Raw genomic sequence first — 23269 nt, 5'->3', positions numbered from 1 at the left:
TAGGCCACTACTGACGCCTAGTTGAGAGGCCAGTGTAATAGTCTATGGTTCCATTCTGCTTGTTTATTATCTAGTGGCCTCTCAAGTAGGCCACTACTGACGCCTAGTTGAGAGGCCAGTGTAATAGTCCATGGTTCCATTTTGCTTGATTATTCTCTACTGGCCTCTCAAGTAGGCCACTACTGACGCCAAGATGAGCGGCCCGACACCTAACCAAACCTGACCTAACCTAACCTAACCTAACCTAACCTGACCTGACCTAACCTAACCTAACCTAACCTAACCTAACCTAACCTAACCTAACCTAACCTAACCTAACCTAGCCTAGCCTAGCCTAGCCTAACCTAACCTAACCTAACCTAACCTAACCTAACCTAGCTTGAACGTTAGGACATATCTGTACTGGCCTCGCAATTAGGCCACTTAGGACACCTAGTTTGAAGGCCAATGTGATACTTCCATTTCGTTTTTAATATTTATTCACGAACGGCAAAGTAGCCGACGATAAAAACATAGATAAGAGACCCATGTATTGTCCCTAGTTTAATTTTGCGTGTTTATTCTCTACTGGCCTCTCAAGTAGGCCACTACAAACGCCTACTTGAGAGGCCCGACTTGAAATTTCACCCGCCTCGCCTAAACCAAACCTAACCTACCCTGGTCTAATCTCGTTTGAACCTAAGGGCATATCTGTACTGGCCTCGCAATTAGGTCTCTTAGGACCCCTAGTTAAAAGGCCAATGTATTATTCCAACATTTCGTTTTGCATGTACATTCTGTACTGGCCTCGCAATTAGAACACTTAAAACGCCTTGTTAAAGTGCATTACCCCATTTCATTTTTCCTGTTTATTCACGAAGTATGCGCCTCTTTACACGGAAAAAGACAGTAGTATAGCAATATTTTGGTTAGTCAGAAATAATTTGGAAAAGGCGGCAATTTATTGTTAGTCAGCAATATTTTGGAAAAGGCGGCAATTTATGGTTAGTCAGCAATATTTTGGAAAAGGCGGCAATTTATGGTTAGTCAGCAATGTTTTGGAAAAGGCGGCAATTTATGGTTAGTCGGCACAATGTAGCAATTCATACTATTTTCTCCATCATAGGTTTTGCTTTTCCATGTAGGGGGAATACTACTATTTTTACTACCATCCTACTAAAAAATTTACCACTATGGAAAACGGCCTCTAAAATAGGAATGACCCAATTAAGCATAATGTCAGGAAAATCTAATGTAATTGGACCATCTTTACCACCTGGTTTTGGACCCCACGTTTCCAATGAGGAGGACATCCAAGAAGAATGTCACGTTCCTCAAGTGGCCATCATTGGACCAGCGTTACCACCAGGGTTAATTTCAAAAACTCTGACCCAGGAATCTGATTCGGATGAGGATAATAATGTATCTAGTCCAAAGAAACGTCGGACAACCACCACCAGCACCTTTAGTCCTGGACCTGGTGAGTGTCCAGTTGGACCCGCGTTACCACCAGGCTTTAGCAATACCCAAGACACTGATTCAGAGTCTGATAGTGACTTACCAAGTACAAAAAGACTTAAAAAAAGTGAATCTGTTGATAAAGAATCATCAAATAAAGATAGTGTTCCAAGTGAACCAGTTTATATCGGTCCCACATTGCCCCCTGGCTTTAAAACTAAGGAACCAATTACTCAAGTGGAACCAAACCTTTATGGTCCACCATTACCGCCTAATTTCAAAGCACCAAAGAAGAGTAAAAAAGTAATTGGGCCAGCTCTCCCGCCTGGTTTTACTCTTCCGTGTGTTACCCAAGACCCCCAAGATGACGGGGAATCATCTGAAGAGGAATATATTGGCCCGTCTTTAACGGAGTATCACAGTTTAGAAAAGAATGACGATAGCGTATCGAAGACAGTCGAAGCTAGGGCTAAAAAAATGAAAGACAAACTTCTACATAAAGTAGATTAATTGTTATTAATTACTTAAAGAGTTTGTGGTAAATAACTTTATTTAGGAAGAGGAATCGGCGCCGAAACGAGAGGATTGGATGCTACAGTTACCCGATATTTTGGGGAAAAAAATTGGATTGGGTGCAAGAACATTTAGCAAGAAAACTGGACCTTCCGCCAGTGAATTGGACAGATCAGGATGGACTGAAACACCAAATGATCGAGAGAAAAAAGAGAAGCAACTCGTAATGCTGTCCTTTAATCGCAGTTTCCGGGCCTTGACTTAATTTCAATTAATTTTAATACAATTTAGGAAGAACAGCCGGAGGAAGATTGGAAACCAACATTGGAAGAAGTCGCGACTCATTCAAGAAATTTGAATATTAAATCTAAAATTGATGAATTTAACGTTAGTTCCACGATTCCATCAAGTTCATCTTTAAAAAATTCATAATTAATAATATTAATATATTGTTTTAACAGCAAACTAAAAGGAAAGAATCGTTATTAGACATTCATCAAAAAAATTTAAAGAAAAAATTGGTAAAAGAGAATTATTAATTAATTAGTTAAAGCTGGGGTTAAAGGGACTGTAAAGGGAAAGGGTCCGCGGCAGTGTTGTTCCTTAGATTTTTGGGAACGTACTTTCCCCAATAGTAAAACGTACTACCCCAATGGGAGGCTTATTGAAAACTACTTTTCTCCCTTTGGGGGTATTAAAATTTCCTTCCCCCTACACGAAAGGCTTTTGGCGCCATCTTGCGGCTTAATTTTCGTCCCATAGACGCTAATGTTAAAAAATGGAATTTGAAAATGTACTTTCAAGCATCAAAATGTACTTTTCGTACTGAAGATTTTAAAATGTACTAAAAAAGTACATTTGTACTACCAAGAACAACACTCCGCGGGCTTGTCACCAGATTCCCCCCCCTTTCAATAATTGATGTCAGATCTCTCTTGTGATTGGTTGTGAACCGCCCCGCTTTAGCTTTAGCGTTTTCCCCGTGAGTTAGAGACCCCCCCCCCCCGCTGCGTTTGCTAGAAGGAAAGACCTTCGCTTGCTCCGCGGGTTGGGGGGAGGGGGGATTGTGACGTCAATAACGAACGAATATTTCAAATAAAAAATCCAACCATCCGTCTGGCGGACTGACTGCTTTACAGACCCTTTGACGTTAGATGATTAAAATTTTTGCAGAAAGAAGATAAAGAAAAGGGTAAAAAAGAGAAAAGGCGAGAATTTGACCGAGATAAAGATTTGAATATCCAAAAATTGGATAAAGATGGAGCGAATAACATCATTGCCAGATCCAAAGTCTTCAATAGCAAATTTTCTCACGGCTCAAATCATTTCTTATAAATAAGAAAGATTAAAATAAAATTAATTCAACTGTATTTAAAATGAAATTAAAGAAAACAACATATTTAACGGAGTTTAAAAAAAAAAAAAACTTGTATACAAATTAAATGATTTTTTTCTTTTTTAATTTTGGATATCACCGGAACTTGTAATTAATAATATTAATCGAAATTAGATTAATTAACTTCAATTAAGTACTGAAAAAAAAATAAAAAATTAAAATTTTCATAACAGAAAGAATGTAAAACCAAAGTTGAAATAAATTGTCTATTTTTTGAAAAATTCGTTAAAAACATTAAGTCTATTTTATTTAAGATTTTTTTTTGGTTTTGGGGGGGAAATAATTCATTAACTTTTAATTAGTTACGGCTTAATTAATCCGAGAAGCATTTTTGAAATTTAATTAATAAATGATTAATAATTCAACACAACCTAAACAACGTGACGTCAACAACTACGGAACTCTCGTAAAAAAAAAAAAAAAAAAAAAGCGCCTAGTTTTAATTATAATTATAATTAAAATTAATTTCGGGTTAAAAATAAATGTTAGTTATAAACTATAAATACTTTCTAATAAACAAATAAACAAAAAGTTGTTTTTTTTCTTTTCCTTCTTAATTCTCTTTTGATAAATAGAAACAAAAGTTTGATTGTTAGTCCATAATTTAGAAACGTCATTAAAAATTAATTAATTAATCAGTTTTAACGACTTAAAAAAGGGGGGGGGGGAGAGAGCCTCGCTTTAATGTCTATTATTGTGACCGTAATTATCTTTAATTAGGGGAACTTAGTTTGAAACAAAAATTAATCTAATTAATGGAATGTCGGGGGGTGGGTGGGAAGGGGATCTATTAATTATTAAATTAATTAATTAAAGATAACTAAATCATTAGGAGGTGTCCAATAAGCGTTAATTTAATTTAATTTAATTCAAATTAAATTTAAACTAAAGAAAGAAAAAAATACAAACAAATATAAATTAAATAAACTCGGGAGTGTGGGAGGGGAAGGGGGGCGTGGTTAAGAGTGAATAAGGACAAGTTATGATTAATTAATTAAAGAAAGAAGCCCTAATTAATTAATTAATTAATTAATTATTAGTTGGTTAAGGTAACCTGGTTAAAAAAAAAATGTTTTCTAGTTGTTAAAAGTTGGGTTAAAAATTTCTGTACAAAATACGTAAACTATAAATGGACTCTAGCTTTGTTTTGTTGCATCGCGTCTTCGGCAACAAAAAGGTGTTTGCAGGTGCAAGCGTTAAATATAATACAAACTATAACGTATCTTTTCTCGGGCTAGATTACTACTAAATATCGTAATAATAATAATAATAATTCAATTATAAACATCTAAGAACGTTACATTACGATAACGCGCGCGTATATACAACAATATATCTTTGTTTTTTTATATATATATATATATATACTCGTGGTGAAAAATACAAATGGCGTCTTCCTCGCTGGCTAAATACCGCGCCTAAAAAGTGTCTCTTTTGATATAATAATAATAATACAATAATAAATGTTCTACTCCGTAAATATTAATTTCTTATTTATTTTTTTGTTAAAATGATGAAAGGTCACTTGCAGTTTTGCGCCAACATCAAGAGGTAGTTATCGTCCCCGATTGGAGCTTGCCTATAATTTGTTTAGCAGTTAGAAGAGAAATTCATTAAATGATGGCCAGGTAGAGCCCCCCCCCCCCCGAGAGGGGGGAAGTAACTGTTTTTAATCTCTAAATGGTTAGCACAGACGCTCAAAGTCTAAAACTTACAATTTTCCCCGATTTTAACTAAAAATTATAAATGTCCACGACTTTTCCCTGAATTTTACTAAAAATTATAAATTTCCACGACTTTTCCTTGAATTTTAACTAAAAAATTATAAATGTCCACGAGTTTCCCTGAAATTTACTAAAAATTATAAATTTCCACGATTTTTCCCTCAATTTTAACTAAAAAATTATAAATGTCCACGAGTTTCCCTGAAATTTACTAAAAATTATAAATTTCCACGATTTTTCCCTCAATTTTAACTAAAAAATTATAAATGTCCACGATTTTTCCCTCAAGTTTAACTAAAAAATTATAAATGTCCACGAGTTTCCCTGAAATTTACTAAAAATTATAAATGTTCGCGAGTTTTCCCTGAATTTTACTAAAAATTATAAATTTCCACAAGTTTTCCCTGAATTTTACTAAAAATTATAAATGTCCACGAGTTTTCCCTGAACTTTACTAAAAATCATAAATTTCCACAAGTTTTCCCTGAACTTTACTAAAAATCATAAATTTCCACGAGTTTTCCCTGAATTTTACTAAAAATTATAAATGTCCGCGAGTTTTCCCTGAATTTTACTAAAAGTTTTAAATGTCCACGAGTTTTCCAAGTGAATTTTACTAAAAATTATAAATTTCCACGAGTTTCCCCAGAATTTTTAATCTGACAAATTATTTCCCTGATATTTCTATGATCTCCAGGTTTGTATGAACCCTGTAAAACTTTCCATAAGTGACTATTCCTTTTTGGGATGTGGAAAGCCTCATAAAATTCACTATGGGAGTTTAATGTCGCCCCCAGTTACTTATAAAATGTGTTTTCCTTATCTTATTGTTAACATTATAGTGCTAAGTCTGTTGATTTATGGGTTTTGGCCCCCCATGATCAATTTCTATGACAAATTTAGTGAAAAACAGTGATATTTTTTTTTCTTTAACATTACAGGAGGGTGTGGGACGGTTCTTATCTAGAAGGGCCTTTTAGCATGCCACTGTCAGTTCTCTATTCAAGTTGTTTTGACATCTCAGTCCCCCCCTCTATTTGAATAGCCACTTCCAGGAAAAACTTTCCTCTCTCCCAAGTGGGGGGGGGGGATATTGTAGTTGGTTTGTATGTTGCACTACTCTCTGCCTCTGCAGTAATCCTTTCTTTAAATATCTAGGGCTGGGGGTAATTACTGTCCAGGGGGTTCCATGGGGAAAGGCCCTGCCAAATCTTTTCTGGAAAGAGGGGCGAGATAAAATCAGCAGGTGCTAAGAGCCAGAAAAGCTTTCCCCTTAACCCCTTTTGTATTTTGACAGAGAAACATATCTATAGACCATTTCGATGTTAACTAAGATGGAAACACGTGGTTAAAACTTTGCCTTCCATCTCGCTTTTTGGCGACTGCGCGCTGTAGTAGTTTTGTCAGAGAGAATTTAGAAGGGGAGTGGAAGGTCCCCGCCTTTGACTCTATTAAACGTGATGACGCCCAAACAAGATGTTTTGGGGTAGGCGAGTTTCCGGTCACGTGTTCTAAAATATCTCTGTTACAAACGCATCATACCGGAAATCGACCTGCCTAGATAACTTTTAGCAGACGACGTTGCGCTACATTCCAAACCACCCTTTCCACTCCCCTTCTAAATTCTCTCTGGTTTTGTATCATGAGAGTGCGCTTGCAGAGAAGGATGGCAATGTACCAACCCACTTGTATGTCCTGATACTGAGGGTTTCCTACCCCCTTTTTTAAATCCAAAAGGTCTATACCCTTTCTTTTACAAGTCCTTAAATCTTATCTTACTGTCCAGCTGACGGCTTGACGCTGCGGAGAAAGCTATGGCTGCCTAAAAGCCTTAACTGCGCCTAGAGTCAACTAATCTTAGCTTAGGAAGGAGTTGTCCCCTTACCACCCCTAATTTCACCATCCCATCATAAGTTTATAAGATATCTTTCGAACTTGTGTACAGTAATATAATTTTATACTCACTCGGATCCGTATTTTGTTTGTCGACAAATATTCCTGAGATGTTGTTTGTGATCTTGTTGCAGCTTGAGAACGCAAACCCTAATGGTGACTAAGGTCTCGCAGACGGAATTGCTGTCCTCCACGATGAAACCCGTCGTCGTTCCTCCGTTAATGTTACGAGGACACGTCCAACCATCAGGGGAAAGTTGTAACGTTTCACCGTTGAAAACCGTATGATGTTCGCAAGCTTCTACTCAGCCAAAATAAACTCGTGATTAACAACAAATTGATGATCAGTATCAATTGAAGTCAGTAGTACCAACAAACCAACCTCTTAATTTGTCCAGCGTGTCCATATGCGATAAGAAGATGGTGTGCATTCGTTCGATCTCCCGATCGGAATCGATACAGACTCTGATATCGGCGGGAACGCAAGCCGTGACCGGACAGCAACCGGGAGCGCTTTCTTGTTGCGCTTTGCAACACAACCAATGGCCGTTGATGTAAGCGGCCGGATGAAACTCTTTCAGCCGTTTATTGTTGCTCTGACAAACTTTCGTCAAAATGTCAATCCATTCTTTTTCTTCCACGCAATTGTTGGCTTGAATGTAAAGAGCGCGTTGAGGTTGTACCACCTGGAACATCTGCAACAAATAACGCGTAAAAACGGTTAAGCCTAATTTCACGTAAAACAGTAAAAAACTGCTAAGCCTAATTTCACATAAAAAACCGGGCTAAGACTGATTTCACATAAAAAAAAACGGGCTAAGCCTAATTTTACATAAAAACACCGTTAAGCCTAATTTCACATAAAAACACTGTTAAGCCTAATTTCACATAAAAACACCGTTAAGCCTAATTTCACATAAAAACACCGTTAAGCCTAATTTCACACAAAAAACACCGTTAAGCCTAATTTCACACAAAAAACACAGTTAAGCCTAATTTCACATAAAACACGGTTAAGCCTAATTTCACATAAAAACACGGTTAAGCCTAATTTCACATAAAAAACACCGCTAAGCCTAATTTAACATTAAAAACACCGTTAAGCCTAATTTCACATAAAAAACACCGCTAAGCCTAATTTAACATTAAAAACACCGTTAAGCCTAATTTCACATAAAAAACACCGCTAAACCTAATTTCACATAAAAAACCATTAAGCCTAAACTGAAAACATTGTTAAGCCTATACATATAAATATATATATATAAAGAACTATAAGCTCTAAATTGCAGTGTGTGTTAATCCAAAAATGAAGTTTACGTTTTTCATTTTGAAGGATTCTTCTTGTAGTTTTTCAACGGCTAAGATTTGATCGATTGGAATCCGGCAGAGAGGCGAATCGTCTTTGTTTTTGGAATAATAAAACTCTTGCGTCGTTAAACAAAAGTAACGACGCTTGAAGTTTTTGATTCCAAATCGTTTGCGCCCTTGAGCTCTTTTGATCATAACTCTGTTCGTAAGATAATCGTAATCGTTAAAATTAACAAAATTAAAACAACGGTAATCATTTTATTTAACTCTGAAAGATTAAAATCTCGAAGCCAAAAAACAAATTAGGACGAAAAAAAAACTCACCACACAATCTGTTTTTTAAAGCAGCGTACATTACAAATTAGAAAGTTCTTAATTTAATTAAGTTAACCCTTACCCCAAGTTATTAAGTTAATTAATATCTTACCCTTCTTTTAATACAATTGGTATCGTGTTTGACGTCATATGGAAAGATCCCGAAGATATCAGCTCCAAAAACTTGAATTTGAAAAAGTTCCGTTAACGTTAACGTTAACATTCGCGTTTAGACGGATTAAATCTTAACTAAAAAGTAAAAACGTACCACTCTGACGGTATCAACCGTTTTTTCCGTTATAAAATCCTTATACAAGGCGACCATATAATCCTCTTTGAATATTTGCGTCGGCGATTTTGAGCAAACCAAATTTCCCAAACTCTGAATCGTTTTTGAGATCAATGTCAACGTTCGATTAACTTGACAGTCCTGGGAAAATGAATTAATTTTTAATTGAATCCTAATTAGCCTTATTCCTGATCAGCGCCTCCTACCCATAGCGGTGACTTTGAGAACTACTGTAAGCGGCAAGCCAATCAGATGTCGCTAAAATCTGGTGACGTCACTGACTAACACTCTCGGGTCTTACCAAAAATGACGTCACCAGATTTTAGCGACAACTGATTGGCTTGCCGCTTACAGTAGTTCTCAAAGTCACCGCTATGGGTAGATGGCGCTGATCAGGAATAAGGCTAATTAATTTAAAATAAGTAATAAGAAATAATGTTAATCTTACAACGGGTTCAGAGCTAAGCTCGAATAATTTGGGTCCCAAGATGGCAGGAGCAAAAAACCTCAAGAAAACAAAACCGGAAACGACGGAATATCGAACTTCCATATTTTGGGGGAAATAGGTAATGGCCAATTGTTTGAGAGCGGCGAAAACTTCCATCATGAGAGGCGGACAAGAGAGAGCCGAGTTAGTAATAGCGCGAAATAATCTATCGATATACTGACGCAAATTTGTCTGAAAATTATAAATGTTCGTTACGTTTACTTAAAGAAGTTGATGTCGGATTTTTAAACAACGCGATACCATATTGTTCTCTAAAGATTCAGTCTCTTTCAACTTGGAAGGATCAATTTCGCACGGTTTCCTTTCAGTTAAAATCTGTTTCATTCAAACAAATTTAATTTAGCATTTGCTTAAGCTACACTTCCGCTAAGGTATCTTACAAGCTCTATCGTAGACCGCAGGGTTTGATGCAAATAATGCATTCCGGCTAATTTCATAAACTCATCCATGCATTTTGAGACCAAAGTATTGCCCCGAAATATCGTATTTGGATCTCTATAGAAAATAATCAAAAGTTGACAAGATTAAGCCGCCATCATTAGTAGTAACAATTTGAATTTTTTCAAATCCTTTACGTGACTTTGGAAATTTCTTGTTCAGCCAGGGCTTTAATCAGATCTAATATTTTCCCCTCGTGCATAAATACTTTCACTAAAGGTTGGGCCGCGTCCACTTTATTCTGGACAATTTCGCCCAAAATGTAAGCGGCGCTGGAAGTGACGGGTTTGCAGTCGGGAGATCTTAGAATGAGCCTTCTCAAAGGGTCGTAAAATTGACTAGAAAAAACGTGGTCGGACGTGTAGTAGATCTTGAGACGTAGCGAACCCAATTCCGTCTTTGGTATCTTATTGGAAGTTGAATCATCTCGAGGTTGCAGGAAATACCAGGCGTTGTGACCTTTTGTTAAATCAATTCCTTGTAAAGGAATTCGAACTTCCCCCATGAAAACGTTCCCAAAAACGCCACTGGTATCGTGCATAACGGAGATTTTAAGCTCCGAAGTGGAATTTAATTCTTCCTCCGGCGTTTTGGAATATCGTAGGCCTTCTTTTAAATTATTTCCACCGCTGTTTCGCGTTGGAAGCTGTGTAAAGGTATTATTTATTTCCCTGACGAACTTTTTGGGGGACTATTGATCAAACCTCAAAGCAAAAACTTTCGTCAAATTGAGGCGTGATGGTTTTCTTTTTAATTTTTGTTCGTTTTGTTTCTTGTTTATTGTTGTGACAAAATGAGATGACAACGTAGGGATCGCAAGCTCCATTAATAATGGTTAAATCGCTACATTCTAACACCCTGACTATCAAACGATGAGAATAGGCTCCGCTACTCGAAGCTTTGATATACTGGTCTTGTTTAACTTCCACGTGAACTTTACCCTGAAAATTGTTTTGGCAAACCCTCAATCCCTGGCATTTCCTAAACTCCTCTAAATTTATAATTACTTGGACTTCGGAATTGGCATCGACATTAATGATAGGAAACCAATGATCTTTTCCATTGTATTTGTGAAGATCCTCTCGTTTAATGGCCACTTTACCCAAAACTTTGTCCTTATTAACGGGTCTTTCCCTATCATAGACGTATATTGAAAGGAAGCGAAATTTCCTAGGGACTTCAAATTGAAATTCTTGGCAATACAAGGGACTCAAAGTCTTTTCGACGGTACTAGTCCGAAATATTTCCTCCTGGTCTAAACTAATGGCGCAATACGTATCTCTCTGTCCAATGGAACCGTGGCTCCGAGGAGGCAAATTTTTAGCTTCTCCTATTAATGATAAAGAGTACAACAAACCCCCCGTTAAGGCGAAAAAGGAACTGGATATGATATAAATGCAATTTCCATATTTCACATTCGCACATCCTTCCGTTACACGCCTTTCCTGTTTCAAATTACACTTACAAACCTCTCTAATTTAAATGGCCAAGCCCTAAGGAAAAAGCACATTAGGAAGCCATGCAACCAAAATATAGCCAAGGCTTAGCATTAATCGTTGGTTTTAACGCCTTAAAATCATAATTTTTCCATAAAGGTTTATACTAAACGATAGATTATACGTTGCGAATTATTATTTAACCGCTTACAAATATAAAAATAATTAATTTACCTATTTTAATGCGTAATCTTTCCTCCACACGGACCCCGCATTCCTGTAGCGCCATTTTTCATTTTAGAAACTGAATTTTGACCAACCAAAACATTTCGTAGATGGAGAAGGCAGCGGAGGCGGTGACGTCATATCAATTAAAAACCGCGAAATTCAAAATAAACGTGCTTTTTTTCCAACAATGGATCAGAGATGGCGCACTTTAGTTCAAGCTCTAATTTACTTCGCGTAATAAAAAAAGTATCTTAAAACAAACCCCGTTGTTATAATGACTTACTCTTAGTTATAATAAGTAAATCTTGAACCAGGAAATTTTGAGATTAAAATTATAAATAAATAATTAAATAATTACTTAAAGTTATTTAAATACTTTTATCTCAAACAGCTTTTTTGTAAAGTAAAATACAAAACAAAATAAAATGCAACAAATATAAATTCTTGTGTCTAAAATGTTCTAAATAAAATATATAAGCTTAAAAATTAAATTTCTAAATTGGAAAGTATCACCTCAGACAAAAACAAAAATTACAGAGATTCTCAAACGTGAAGTAAAATAAAAATTAAATATCTTCAAACATCAATTTCACTCGTATTTCTAGTAAAATTCATTAAATTAGACGTTTTAATTTGAATATATTATTTATTAATCTTTTCCCCAAAATGGCTGCAATCCCAATGTCCAGGGTGAGATAAGGCCTGGCTAGTAGAAGATGGTAGCCATAATGGGTTTAATAAGTGGTCAAATTAGGCTTACCTAGCCTTAAAAGCGTGACAGCTGAATATTTTTTGATCCTTTCCAAACTTTTCCCCTTCTTCTAACGTATGAGGCAAATGATGATTCAAGGTTTCAGGCAAAAACAACGTAATTACCGCCAAACCTAAGGTCATAACGCCACTAATCATTAGAGGCATCGCGGGATCGTCCAAGGCCTAGAAAGCAAATATGAGGCTTAAAGATAACCCTAAGATGGCGTAACAGAAAAACAAATGTTTCAAGAACGCCAACTGACCAAGTAAACCAGGGATGGACTCAAAAAGAGTCCAAAAGTCCCCATCAGTCGCAAGAAAGCCACTCCGCGTCCCCTTAAAATGGTGGGATAAATTTCGGCCGAGTATTGCATGATAATGTTGTAATTTGTGGAGATTCCAAGTCGTTGTATCAAACCAATGGCCAAGAAGATATTGGGCATTCCCGCCGGAATGGCCAAGATCAAAATTCCAGAGATTCCAGCTACAAATAAAGCGATGACCATGGGCCATCTACGGCCAAAACGGTCAATTCCGCACAGAATAATTAAAACTACCGGCGCTTCCACAAACGCGGCGTAAGTATAAGAATCGTAGACGTTTGTTCCCAAGTTTGAAGTGTTGTGAACATTAGTGTGATAACAACAGTAAGTAATAAACCTAGAAAACAATATAATTAACACGCCTTAATTATCTAAAAAGTAAAAAAGTCATAATTAATAAGGATTTACCATGAAAATGAGAGAAGTATCGTGTGTTTTCTTAATCTTGGCATTTTGAAGAGAGACAATATGTTCACTTCTTGACCTTTCAAAAGATTTTGATCTTCTTCATTTGGTTCAATTTCATTCTTAAAGACGATCGCCTCGTTAATTGGTTTTCCATTCACTTTGGCTACTCTCTTAAGTTGTTCTATAGTTTCGTTTTGTTTGCCGTTCATGTACATCCAACTGGCTGATTCAGGGATCAACCTACCAAGTAGTTACTGATAAGTATCGCTAATTTCACTGTTGGGCTCTAAAATTTACTTGTAAAATAAAACAAAGAGGATCAAAGGCGCGTAGACGATCAAAATTAAGTGTTCCCAGTTTCGGAGACCATACGCGACCCATGGGCTGATTGCTGAGAAAATTATGTAGACTAGAGACCATATTACAATGGCTAATGTGCGATGTTTCACTCCGATATATTCCAAACCTTGCAACCAATATATATTAGTCAAATGGATGACGCGCGCAATTATAATCTTCTTACTTAGAATGTATGGATCTTCAGACAGGGGTATAATACAAAAACCTACACAGAATCTCAAAAAGGCAAAAACAACAAAGGTTTTTGAGAAAATTGAAGTAATTCCCGCTACGCAAGCTATCAGATAACTAAAAACAATAGAGGGTCTTCTTCCGTATCTAAAATTACGATTACAATCAGAAAAATGACTCAAGTTGACAAGGGGGGTGCCAGAGGCTCAGAGCTGACGTACTTATCAGCAATATGTCCAAAAAGTAGACACCCAAAGCTAGTTCCAATGTAATAAATCAACTGAGAGTCGTAAGGTAATCTACCATCGTCGCAAACCCAGTTTAACTAAAAGGCTCCGTGATTAACTAACACTAAAAACTATTAAATTGGGGTTACACTCACCTCTGTAGCAATTGTTGGATAGTATGATGAGAAATCATACTGCCAACCCTCTTCACAGGATGTTGTGGGCCAGTTATCATTTTGTAATTTTTCTCCGTTGATAATCAAGGCCGTAAAGTTAACATTGTACCTTTCGCAAGATGAAAATCCCTTCTCCGTTTGAGGTATGGTCAATGTCTTCCATTCACCTTGGGTTCCGTTAAAAAGGTCATTGTCAACTTGACACCAATGTTCCGGTACTAGCAAGGTGAAAAATTGTGCCAGGTAAACCAGGGTTGAAAGAGCGGCTGATGGAGCGACTAATAAGGCACACAAAAGTTTCTGATAGAGACCGAAACTTCCAACACTTTCTAAAGCATCGTTGAAATCCATGGCTTCCCTTTTCTATACACTATGACCTTTTGTTAAGAAATACCGAACGACCTTCAACATTTTTACAAATTATCTATTTGTATACATTATAAAATAATCTACGATGACATTAAATAACTTATTTTTATCAAAAACCTGACCCCAAAACGTTTTATGGAAATTGTCCTTTATCGCGGGAAACACGAAGTTAAAACGCACGCACGTGGCTTTCCTCTTTCCGAATTTCGGGGAAATCAAAGCAGACGCTCCTCCAAGTGTATTTGGACCAATGAGAGAAAGGCTCAGAAAGCGTCAAAACACAATTTTTAAACGGTCCGAAGATGCCGTTGTCCATGGAAAGACAATTAACTAAGTTAATTAACGATGATAATGAAGATATTTATTTGGTAAATGATGAATACGAAACGCAATTACTTGGTTTTAGCCCTACATCCTTTACCGACAAAAGTAAGTCGCCTGGAAAAGTGCTAACAAGACTAGAATAGCAGTCTCGCTCTAAGCCTTGGTCATTTTGAATCCAAAGCGGGTGATTTGAAATTTCTTTCGTTACAGTGTACAACATCTACTTTGATTACACGTACTCTGGACTGCAAGGGCTTCAAAATACTTTAATTAAAAAGGTAATTATCGTCCAATTAAGGTTAATTAGCTCTTTATTGGGTTAGATGAAAGAAAATTATACATAATTATAATTATTTTAATAATTATAATAATTTTTCATTGGCAGTGTTCTCATTTAATGCCTGAAGCTGAAATTCGTAAAGCTTGCGACAAAATTCTGGAATATTCCGTTGCTGAACTAGATAAAACCTTTGATAAATTTGAGACCTTTGTGAAACGAAATGTTTTAACTGTTGATAAAAACATTATTTTACCTGAGGATGAGTTTCACGAATCTCTAGAAGCCAAGGCTAGAGTTCGAGGTGAAGCGCCAACTTTAACACAACTTGAAACAGAAATTCGACAACTCGAGAATGAATTAGCTAAAGTAATTTTAATCAATATGGTTTTTTTATAATGATCCAGCAAAGTTTTAATCCTAAACACATCTTCATGCAGGAATTGCAATGTAAAGCTTCTCTGGAAAAGGTCATGGCTGATCAAGAAACTGTCATGAAGAATTTGAATGTTCTTGATGAACAAGTTGAAACTGCCCATGAATTATTGTCCATGTTTGACCTCCATGGTAAGCTAAGGAACTTTTCTATCATTTGTTAGCTCGCATTGGGCTTGTGTGCAACTTTAAGCCTTGGTGTTTGAACATTAGCAAAATTGCACCACTCCCACTCCTTCATAAGACTCTTGACCCTTGGTTTGGTAATACCATATTCCTAAGCCTTTGCAATTTAGCAAGAACATCACCTTTGACCCTTGGGATTATGTAATTTTCTTAATTGAAACCTTCCTAAGCCTTTGCAATTTAACAATAACTTCACCTTTGACCCTTGGGATTATGCAATTTTTAAATTGAAACCTTCCTAAGCCTTTGCAATTTAGCAAGAACTTCACCTTTGACCCTTGGGATTATGTAATTTTCTTAATTGAAACCTTCTTAAGCCTTTGCAATTTAGCAAGAACTTCACCTTTGACCCTTGGGATTATGTAATTTTCTTAATTGAAACCTTCTTAAGCCTTTGCAATTTAGCAAGAACTTCACCTTTGACCCTTGGGATTATGTAATTTTCTTAATTGAAACCTTCTTAAGCCTTTGCAATTTAGCAAGAACGTCACCTTTGACCCTTGGGATTATGTAATTTTCTTAATTGAAACCTTCCTAAGCCTTTGCAATTTAGCAAGAACTTCACCTTTGACCCTTGGGATTATGTAATTTTTTAATTGAAACCTTCCTAAGCCTTTGCAATTTAGCAAGAACTTCACCTTTGACCCTTGGGAGTATGTAATTTTTAAAATGAAACCTTCCTAAGCCTTTGCAATAGACCCTTTGTAGTTTTGACGAAGGTGCGCTGTTGTTCATTATTAACCAATAGGCTAAGCATTGTTGGTTGGGATTTTGGGAAACCATGTTTTAAGTCTTGGTGCTTTGCCCTAAGCCTTTGCCATTTAATATACACTTGACGCATTGGCATCACGCGCCCTTTTGACCTTTACAATTAGTTCATACCGATTGAATAAAAAATAGCGTTGCATTCATTTAGTGCTTGAATAAATTTTCAGCATCAAAATTAGTATTTTAATTAAATTTAAAGGTAAACAAGAGCCTGAACCTTCAACGTAAATAATCTACCAATCAGGAGGGAAGATTATGTATGATTCGCGTTTGTAAATAAAATAAAATACAAAGTTAAGCCTTTGTTACGAAAATTACTTTATTAAAACCATAACAAAATTTTCCAAAATAAAACAAAATCACCTAATGTTACCATTTTATTTACTTCGATTTTAACCTTTTGACCTTGGGTAAAACACACAGTAATTCAAATAGTAAATTAGCCGCAGTTAGGGCCGTGTTACCCGTTGTATCATAAGGAGGGGAGACCTGTAAAGGAATTAGACGCAAAATTAATTATTTTCTGAGCGTTAATTTAATGACCTTGACTCCAGGGTTATATTTTTACCTCAACAAGGTCACCACCTATAATATTAAGTCCGTGTAAACCTCTGATAATTTCCAACATTTGAATAGAAGTTAAACCACCAATTTCTGGGGTTCCTGAAAAATTCAAATTAATTAGTGTTTAACTCAAACTTAATGATGATTAAATGGTACCAGTGCCAGGGGCGTAACAGGGGTCTAAAGCGTCGATATCCAAAGTAACGTAAACGGGGGTATCTGGCCCCATTTTCTGCCGGATTTCCTCCATCAGAGGTGTTAGTGACTTGTGCCAACATTCCTCCGCGAAGATTTGATTGAAACCCTAAATTAAATAGATAAGGATTTAGTTGTTTAAAGGGCTAGAGACAACTTGTTTTTTAACCATAAAGGGCTAGAGACGACTTGTTTTTTTTTTACCAAAAAGGGCTAGAGACTACTTGTTTTTTAACCATAAAGGGCTAGAGACGACTTGTTTTTTTTACCAAAAAGGGCTAGAGACTACTTGTTTTTTAACCATAAAGGGCTAGAGACTTGTTTTTTAACCATAAAGGGCTAGAGACAACTTGTTTTTTAACCATAAAGGGCTAGAGACAACTTGTTTTTTAACCATAAAGGGCTAGAGACAACTTGTTTTTTAACCATAAAGGGCTAGAGACAACTTGTTTTTAACCATAAAGGGCTAGAGAAAACTTGTTTTTTTAACCATAAAGGGCTAGAGAAAACTTGTTTTTTTAACCATGAAGGGCTAGAGACAACTTTTTTTTAACCATAAAGGGCTAGATACGACTTTTTTTTAACCATAAAGGGCTAGATACGACTTTTTTTAACCATAAAGGGCTAGATACGACTTTTTTTAACCATAAAGGGCTAGATACGACTTGTTTTTATTTTGTCGCCATCTATGATGGAGAAAAAATATTACGGAGACATAAAAGACATAAAACGGAAGATTAGCTCCGCCTTCGTCGTCAGCTCCGCCTTCGTCGTCGTCTCGCCTTCGCTCTCTTTAAACTACTCCAGAGCAATGAGATAGAATATATATATGAAACCTAGAGTCACAACGTGAGATCTCGAGATCGACGTTTCGCAATACACCTTTTATCGAGCATGAATCTTTATCAAATACGGGTGGCGCCACCCTAAGAACTTTTTTTATTAACGTCTGCTGCTATAATCTGTGTAACAAGCTGTCAAGATAGTTTTTAAACGTGTTAAATAAAATACGCATACGCGAGTATTTGAATTGTAACTCTATCTATCTCATAGAGATCTATCTCATTGCTCCAGAGCCGCATTGTAGCCGTAACAGGCTGAGAAATAAGGATTTTTTTTGCTGAGCGCGTGATCGAGTTGGCTTCGTTTGATTTTTGCACATAACGACTTCTAAAGCCTTCCGTTAACGGTAATCAAACTTAATTTTCAGTGATTTAAACTATTTTTCGTGTTATCGCCGTCTTTTGGTTTTACCTACTGGCAGCGTTTTGCCATAGGTCTTGGAAAATCTCGTATTGTTTGTTCCTCGGGACTCATGACGGGGCTTTTCTATAACTGTGTTTGAAACCTTACTAAAAATACCTCCACTCTCATGTTTTCGCTGTTATTCTTTGAATTTCGGTAATTAAACGTGCGGACTCGACATTTTTTGTTGCTCACTGCATTCCGCTAACGGTGTTTAATTTTTTAATTCGGTTTCATCGTTATTTGGCTCATTTTCGCCGAAAGTGACGCTGTAACGCCGACGGGGATATTGCCTAGTCCTTGTCTCAGACCGTCCTAAAAAGTTTCAAATTCATTATGCCGTCTGCTAAACACTATGATCTCATTTAAATTGTGCGGAAACGTGTTTTAAACTAATATGGGTCATTCCAAGGACACGTCTCTTTTGTGTGACCTCTTTATGTTCGGCTCCCTGTCATTGTAGCCGTAACAGGCTGAGAAATAAGGATTTTTTGGGGTTTGTTGTATCTCGGCTTTTGTTGAGGAGATATTCTTTATACGATTTCAATATTAATTAGCAATGTTACTGTATATAAGTAAGGCATTAATTATACAGTTATAATTATACAATTATATCAATATGGAGTTCATTATACATTGCTAAAATACATTAGAAAGCGCGACAAAATTGTAAGGGTTTACTTGTAACCTCTTGTTTTAACCATAAAGGGCTAGAGACGACTTGTTTTTTAACCATAAAGGGCTAGAGACGACTTGTTTTTAACCATAAAGGGCTAGAGACAACTTGTTTTTTAACCATAAAGGACTAAGGACCTAGTTATGAAGCTGAAAGGGTTAAAGACACTCTTTTTAAATTTTAAAGTGTAAGTGACGTTGTATTTTAACTGTAAAGGGCTAGGAACACAGTAGAGAATTATACCACTTGTTTGGCGAAATCAAAATCGGTTTCAGCGTATCTGGATCCCCTTAGTCCGATTTGAAAGACTTTGCCATTTATTAAAAGTCCATCTTCTTGGGCCCTCCTGAATGGGGTCCCGTGAGCTATTTTGCAACCACTCATTTCGTCATTAATGTCGGCGTGGGCGTCCACGTGAATTAGACCAACTGGACCATGGGCACTCTTAAAAAACATAAATAATAATAATAATAAAACATTAAATCATTACCGCCATAAATTAGCATACATTAGTTGAAAATAATGAATTTAATGTCTTAGCCTTTATTACTATACTATCAAGTTATATTTTACGTCAGCTAATTAGTTTCTGGCTCCCCCCCCCCTTGCCACTCTAAAGGGTCCGCCATTAATTCCGGGACAAGAAATTCTTCCGATATTGGATAATAAATTTCATTAGGACTCTCGGTCCCTTATTGGCTGTCTATCCATTGAACCCTACCCCGCTTGTCATTGCAAGGGTCAAAGGTGACAGTCGCACGCGCTTATTAAGCTGGACTATCACTTTTTATGGGAATTTACGTTGTCCACCTGGTTTACCTTAGTGGTCACTTAGTTTCTAGCAAATATATATATACCTTGACCGCTCTTAGTAGGGGATAGGTAACGGTATGGTCACCTCCCATGGACAGAGGAATAGCCTTGTGTTTTAGGGCAGCTTCAATGACGAAAGATTCGATTTGGCGGACAGCTGTCTTCGTTTCGTACATTGTCAAAGGAATGTCTCCAATGTCCCCGACTTGAATTGATTTAAAAGGCGCGACTCCTGAATAAGTAACAATTATTTATAAGTGTGTCAATAGAGAAATTACGCGATACCCTGGGATTTGTGATTGATATTATCATAAGTTTATAAGATATATTTCATAAGTATGACACTACCTATACTTCGTAATGCAAGAGACTTAATGAGAGTAAGAAGCGATATCTACTTTATTAGGGAGAAGGTATAAATTCGCCATATTCCTAGCATTATCTCCAGTCCAAATGTAGGTCCGGAGTTAATCCCCGCCGCCTCTAAATTACAACCAGCATCTAATTGGTTCTTGAAAACTCACGTCAGCGCGACGAGAATGACGAAAATTACACTCATATTTTCCGACTGAGGAGAGGCCCGGCCTCCTTTTACGTCCCCCCCCTTGTATTTTGAAAGGGGGACTGGGACTATGACGCGCGAAGATTTAGTCATCTTATAACTTCTCCCTAGTAAACCAGATATCGCTTCTTACTGAGAGCTAGTTCGAGAACGACAAGCGAGAATTCACTGCACTCGGTTTTGCAGTCCATCTCCCTATTTAATCTGTATTCTGTACTAAGCCTTTGACAGCGCCTCGCCAGGGGTCGCTTTACCTCGAATCTATGACCTACGTCACTTCATGCCAAGCTCCAGTATGTAACCATGAGGGACAAACTTATGGAACATATCTTTATCTTATGATTGCAATTAGTGAAGACGGATTTTACTTCAAAAATAGATGGCGCGACACGTTGAATTGTTTTTTTCCGAGGATTAAGGGTCCCAATTGTGTGTTTAGGAGTAAGTTAGGTCAAGGGCCCCTTTTAAAAGGGGGGGGGGGTTCCAAAATGATTTTACCCGTGTATCCATTGACTGCTCGTAATAATGATGATTCCGTCCTGATTTGCCTTGGTCCAAACCTGGTTCCCGCTCTGTTAGAAGCCCCGCAATCGAACGGTATGCCCAAGAAACAAACATCCAAACCTAAAAAATTATTATTTGAAAGTAAATAAAATAATTTCTAACGCTTGGGTATTAATTTAAATACATTTCCTAAGCCTAAAGTGTATAACAGACGTGATGTATACGTTATTTACATTTATACGTTATTTGACGTTATTTATCAGTCAAATCGTGTTATTTATGGCTGGTTTTTTGGGCGGGAATGCGTTATACAACAAGGAACCAATAACGGATGCGAAGCGGGAAATGAGGTTTGGCGGGAAAAAACCACGAGGCCGTCGAACCTTAGTTGATAAATTTTTCGCTCGGACACCCACGCCCCTAAATATATCTTTCTCTCTCTTTTCTAAAGCGACTAACTTGAGTTCTTTACGTTACTTCGCCCAAATTTGGAGGTACCATTAGAAAGTACATATTGATACTAGCGCGCACTAAATGGGGGCTAGAGAAATTTCCTCCCCTCCCCCATTTCTTAACTTTAACTGCGCATGCGCTAAAGGGTTTCCAGTAATTTGTCAGAGCATCTAATGCAGGTTTGGAACTGAATGATAATTACTGAATCGAACAGAACTAGAAGCTTTTCAGTGTCTGTTGTTGATACCGGTTCAATAGACAAATTCGTTATTTACAAACACACAGGGGCGAGGCCGCCATTGGGGTATCCTCCCTCTCGCCAAGGAGCCCCGCCAGAGGCAGTGCGAGTTAGTTAGCCTCCCTCCGCTTATAGTGAACTCGGACTCCGTCTGACGTTGCCTCTTGGCGAGAAGGAGGATACCCCAATGGGGGCCTCGCCCCGGTTTGTTATTTTCTCTGTTTGTAATAAACGATTTTGTCTATAGAGAGCTTTCAGATGGGATAGTAGTACGTCACACCCTCCCAAGTCTTACCGCTGCTCTGGTAACCATATTGAGTGGTCTCAGCTTCATTCCTGCTTTAAACCCAACACTTATTCCATATACAGTAATTGCAAATGGTTTGAAGAGGAGTACCCCTTATTTCAACATACGGGCCCCCCCCAAATCAATAACAACGAATCAGACCTGAACCAAATATATTTCCCGCCGCCTTATTTTGGGGTACCTCTATATTTATTTCCTTTTTGGGCGCTCGGAGAACTGACCTTTAGCGTTGGGATAGATTGGTAACCTCATAAAAGAAGCGATTCCTCCAGGTCGTGGCATGTCGTTGCCGGACAAGGGCTGATTGAAGGCGGCACCAGCGCCTGACTCGCTACTGGTCATCCTGCGAGAGAAGATATTTCCCGCTCGAGTTGACCTTAATGAGCCGGTGACCATCCTCGTTAGACCCCACATCGTCTCTTCCTATATATATCTCTCTCTACTTCTTTTGGTCCACCTTTCCTTATAAAGACAGTGTTTCTTTGATTCCCTTTTTTGGTGGGCTTCTTTTTTTTGTCGTTTCTTATCTTTCGAGGTCTCGCAGTTGATCGGAAACAAATATTGGTACGAGATTGTCACAGAAGTCGCTGACCCCCGCAATAATCCACTCTCCTAGCTCTTTTGCAGGGTTTGTACGATACCTGAGGGATATTTAGGTTTAGAGGATTTGAAAAATGAGGGGAATATGGTGAGAGGAGGGATCATTCATTTTATAGGGAGCCCAGGGGTCCTATAATTCCTATAAAATTCTATATTTTTAAAACCTTTCCTATATTATCCTACAATTTCATGAAAAGTCCTATAATATCCTATATTTTTGAACCTGTCCTATAATATCATTTAATTTGATGAAAGGTCCTATAATAATTCCTATATTTTTGACTTGGTCCAAGTTTTCGTATAGTTTAGCATCAAATATATCAAAATTTAATTTGCTTCTTTATCGAGATCACATTTAATTAGACACCGAAATTGCGGAGCTCGCTCAGGATTTTTATATATTATATTTTAATTAAGTTCCTCTTTTTAAAGTAAAGTCCAATTTGTTAATCTTTTTAGAGATTTTTCTACATACTTCAAGCCATAATAGTATTATATATGAGCATTTTTATTCCTATATCTTCCTATAAAAACACATTATTTCTCCTATAAAATCCTATAATCCAATTTTTTTCTTATAAAGGATTTAAATGTTTTTCTGGGCTCCCCAATTTTTTTTACTTCCCAAAACAAAACGTACAGTAATTTTCTTTTACTAAAAGAACTATTCTTCCCACTACACAGTCGCGAAGTCTCTAACTTACTCGCGGTTTTGTTAATTTTGTACTAAACTGAGTTCAAATCAACAGCGGTTAAAGAGTCCGTACACGCGTTTGAGTATGATATGGCAGACTGGCAGTAAAATGCGCTACAACTACATTTTTATATTATCATAAGTTTATAAGAT

General features: G+C 37.0%; 5 protein-coding genes and 1 long non-coding RNA gene across 8 annotated transcripts; 3 read left to right on the top strand and 3 right to left on the bottom strand.

Moving 5' to 3' along the window:
• The first annotated feature begins 914 nt into the window (after positions 1 to 914).
• Positions 915 to 3569, top strand: LOC149588348 (GPALPP motifs-containing protein 1). Of its 2 annotated transcripts, XM_089862848.1 has the most exons (6): positions 915 to 1059; positions 1125 to 1938; positions 1994 to 2173; positions 2242 to 2337; positions 2412 to 2471; positions 3124 to 3569. In XM_089862848.1, the coding sequence occupies exons 1-6, from the start codon at positions 1019 to 1021 to the stop codon at positions 3283 to 3285; spliced, it is 1353 nt and encodes a 450-aa protein (XP_089718974.1). In that variant the 5' UTR covers positions 915 to 1018; the 3' UTR covers positions 3286 to 3569. The 2 variants fall into 2 exon arrangements, with proteins under 2 accessions (XP_089718974.1, XP_089718973.1); XM_089862847.1 differs by having other exon boundaries at positions 916 to 1938.
• A 1130-nt stretch (positions 3570 to 4699) lies between these two features.
• Positions 4700 to 11633, bottom strand: RasGAP1 (Ras GTPase activating protein 1). Its single transcript, XM_089862842.1, has 13 exons — positions 11495 to 11633; positions 10832 to 11154; positions 10529 to 10765; positions 9962 to 10470; positions 9767 to 9881; positions 9627 to 9701; positions 9327 to 9557; positions 8858 to 9019; positions 8702 to 8772; positions 8284 to 8473; positions 7346 to 7658; positions 7036 to 7264; positions 4700 to 4925 (listed from the first exon to the last, which is right to left on the bottom strand). Exons 1-13 carry the CDS (start codon positions 11547 to 11549, stop codon positions 4868 to 4870), a joined length of 2568 nt encoding a protein of 855 aa, XP_089718968.1. The 5' UTR covers positions 11550 to 11633; the 3' UTR covers positions 4700 to 4867.
• LOC149588347 (uncharacterized) lies at positions 6744 to 7684 on the top strand. The gene is made up of 2 exons (XR_016380006.1): positions 6744 to 7014; positions 7098 to 7684. It is a non-coding gene; the product is annotated as an uncharacterized LOC149588347 (long non-coding RNA).
• Positions 11634 to 11846: 213 nt separating the features above from the next.
• Positions 11847 to 14503, bottom strand: LOC149588345 (carcinine transporter-like). Its single transcript, XM_089862846.1, has 8 exons — positions 13886 to 14503; positions 13725 to 13828; positions 13496 to 13650; positions 13270 to 13438; positions 12973 to 13212; positions 12505 to 12901; positions 12249 to 12424; positions 11847 to 12089 (listed from the first exon to the last, which is right to left on the bottom strand). Exons 1-8 carry the CDS (start codon positions 14255 to 14257, stop codon positions 12065 to 12067), a joined length of 1638 nt encoding a protein of 545 aa, XP_089718972.1. The 5' UTR covers positions 14258 to 14503; the 3' UTR covers positions 11847 to 12064.
• Positions 14504 to 14537: 34 nt separating this feature from the next.
• On the top strand, positions 14538 to 16633 carry LOC149588344 (protein MIS12 homolog). Of its 2 annotated transcripts, none has more exons than XM_089862854.1 (5): positions 14538 to 14704; positions 14810 to 14877; positions 14985 to 15245; positions 15317 to 15443; positions 16465 to 16633. In XM_089862854.1, the coding sequence occupies exons 1-5, from the start codon at positions 14578 to 14580 to the stop codon at positions 16491 to 16493; spliced, it is 612 nt and encodes a 203-aa protein (XP_089718980.1). In that variant the 5' UTR covers positions 14538 to 14577; the 3' UTR covers positions 16494 to 16633. The 2 variants fall into 2 exon arrangements, with proteins under 2 accessions (XP_089718980.1, XP_089718981.1); XM_089862855.1 differs by having other exon boundaries at positions 16433 to 16569.
• LOC149588343 (uncharacterized) lies at positions 16565 to 23220 on the bottom strand. Its single transcript, XM_089862849.1, has 8 exons — positions 23063 to 23220; positions 22044 to 22463; positions 20819 to 20944; positions 19803 to 19990; positions 19189 to 19389; positions 16986 to 17133; positions 16834 to 16928; positions 16565 to 16754 (listed from the first exon to the last, which is right to left on the bottom strand). The coding sequence occupies exons 2-8, from the start codon at positions 22234 to 22236 to the stop codon at positions 16647 to 16649; spliced, it is 1059 nt and encodes a 352-aa protein (XP_089718975.1). The 5' UTR covers positions 22237 to 22463; positions 23063 to 23220; the 3' UTR covers positions 16565 to 16646.
• Between the last annotated feature and the right edge of the window lie 49 nt (positions 23221 to 23269).

This window comes from Phalangium opilio, unplaced genomic scaffold (assembly GCF_054372755.1).
Source record: "Phalangium opilio isolate 3A_F unplaced genomic scaffold, DU_Popi_V2 ptg000662l_1, whole genome shotgun sequence".
Lineage (NCBI taxonomy): Eukaryota > Metazoa > Arthropoda > Arachnida > Opiliones > Phalangiidae > Phalangium > Phalangium opilio.
Note: the sequence above shows the minus strand (reverse complement) of the source record. Positions and strands in the feature narration are given on the sequence as shown.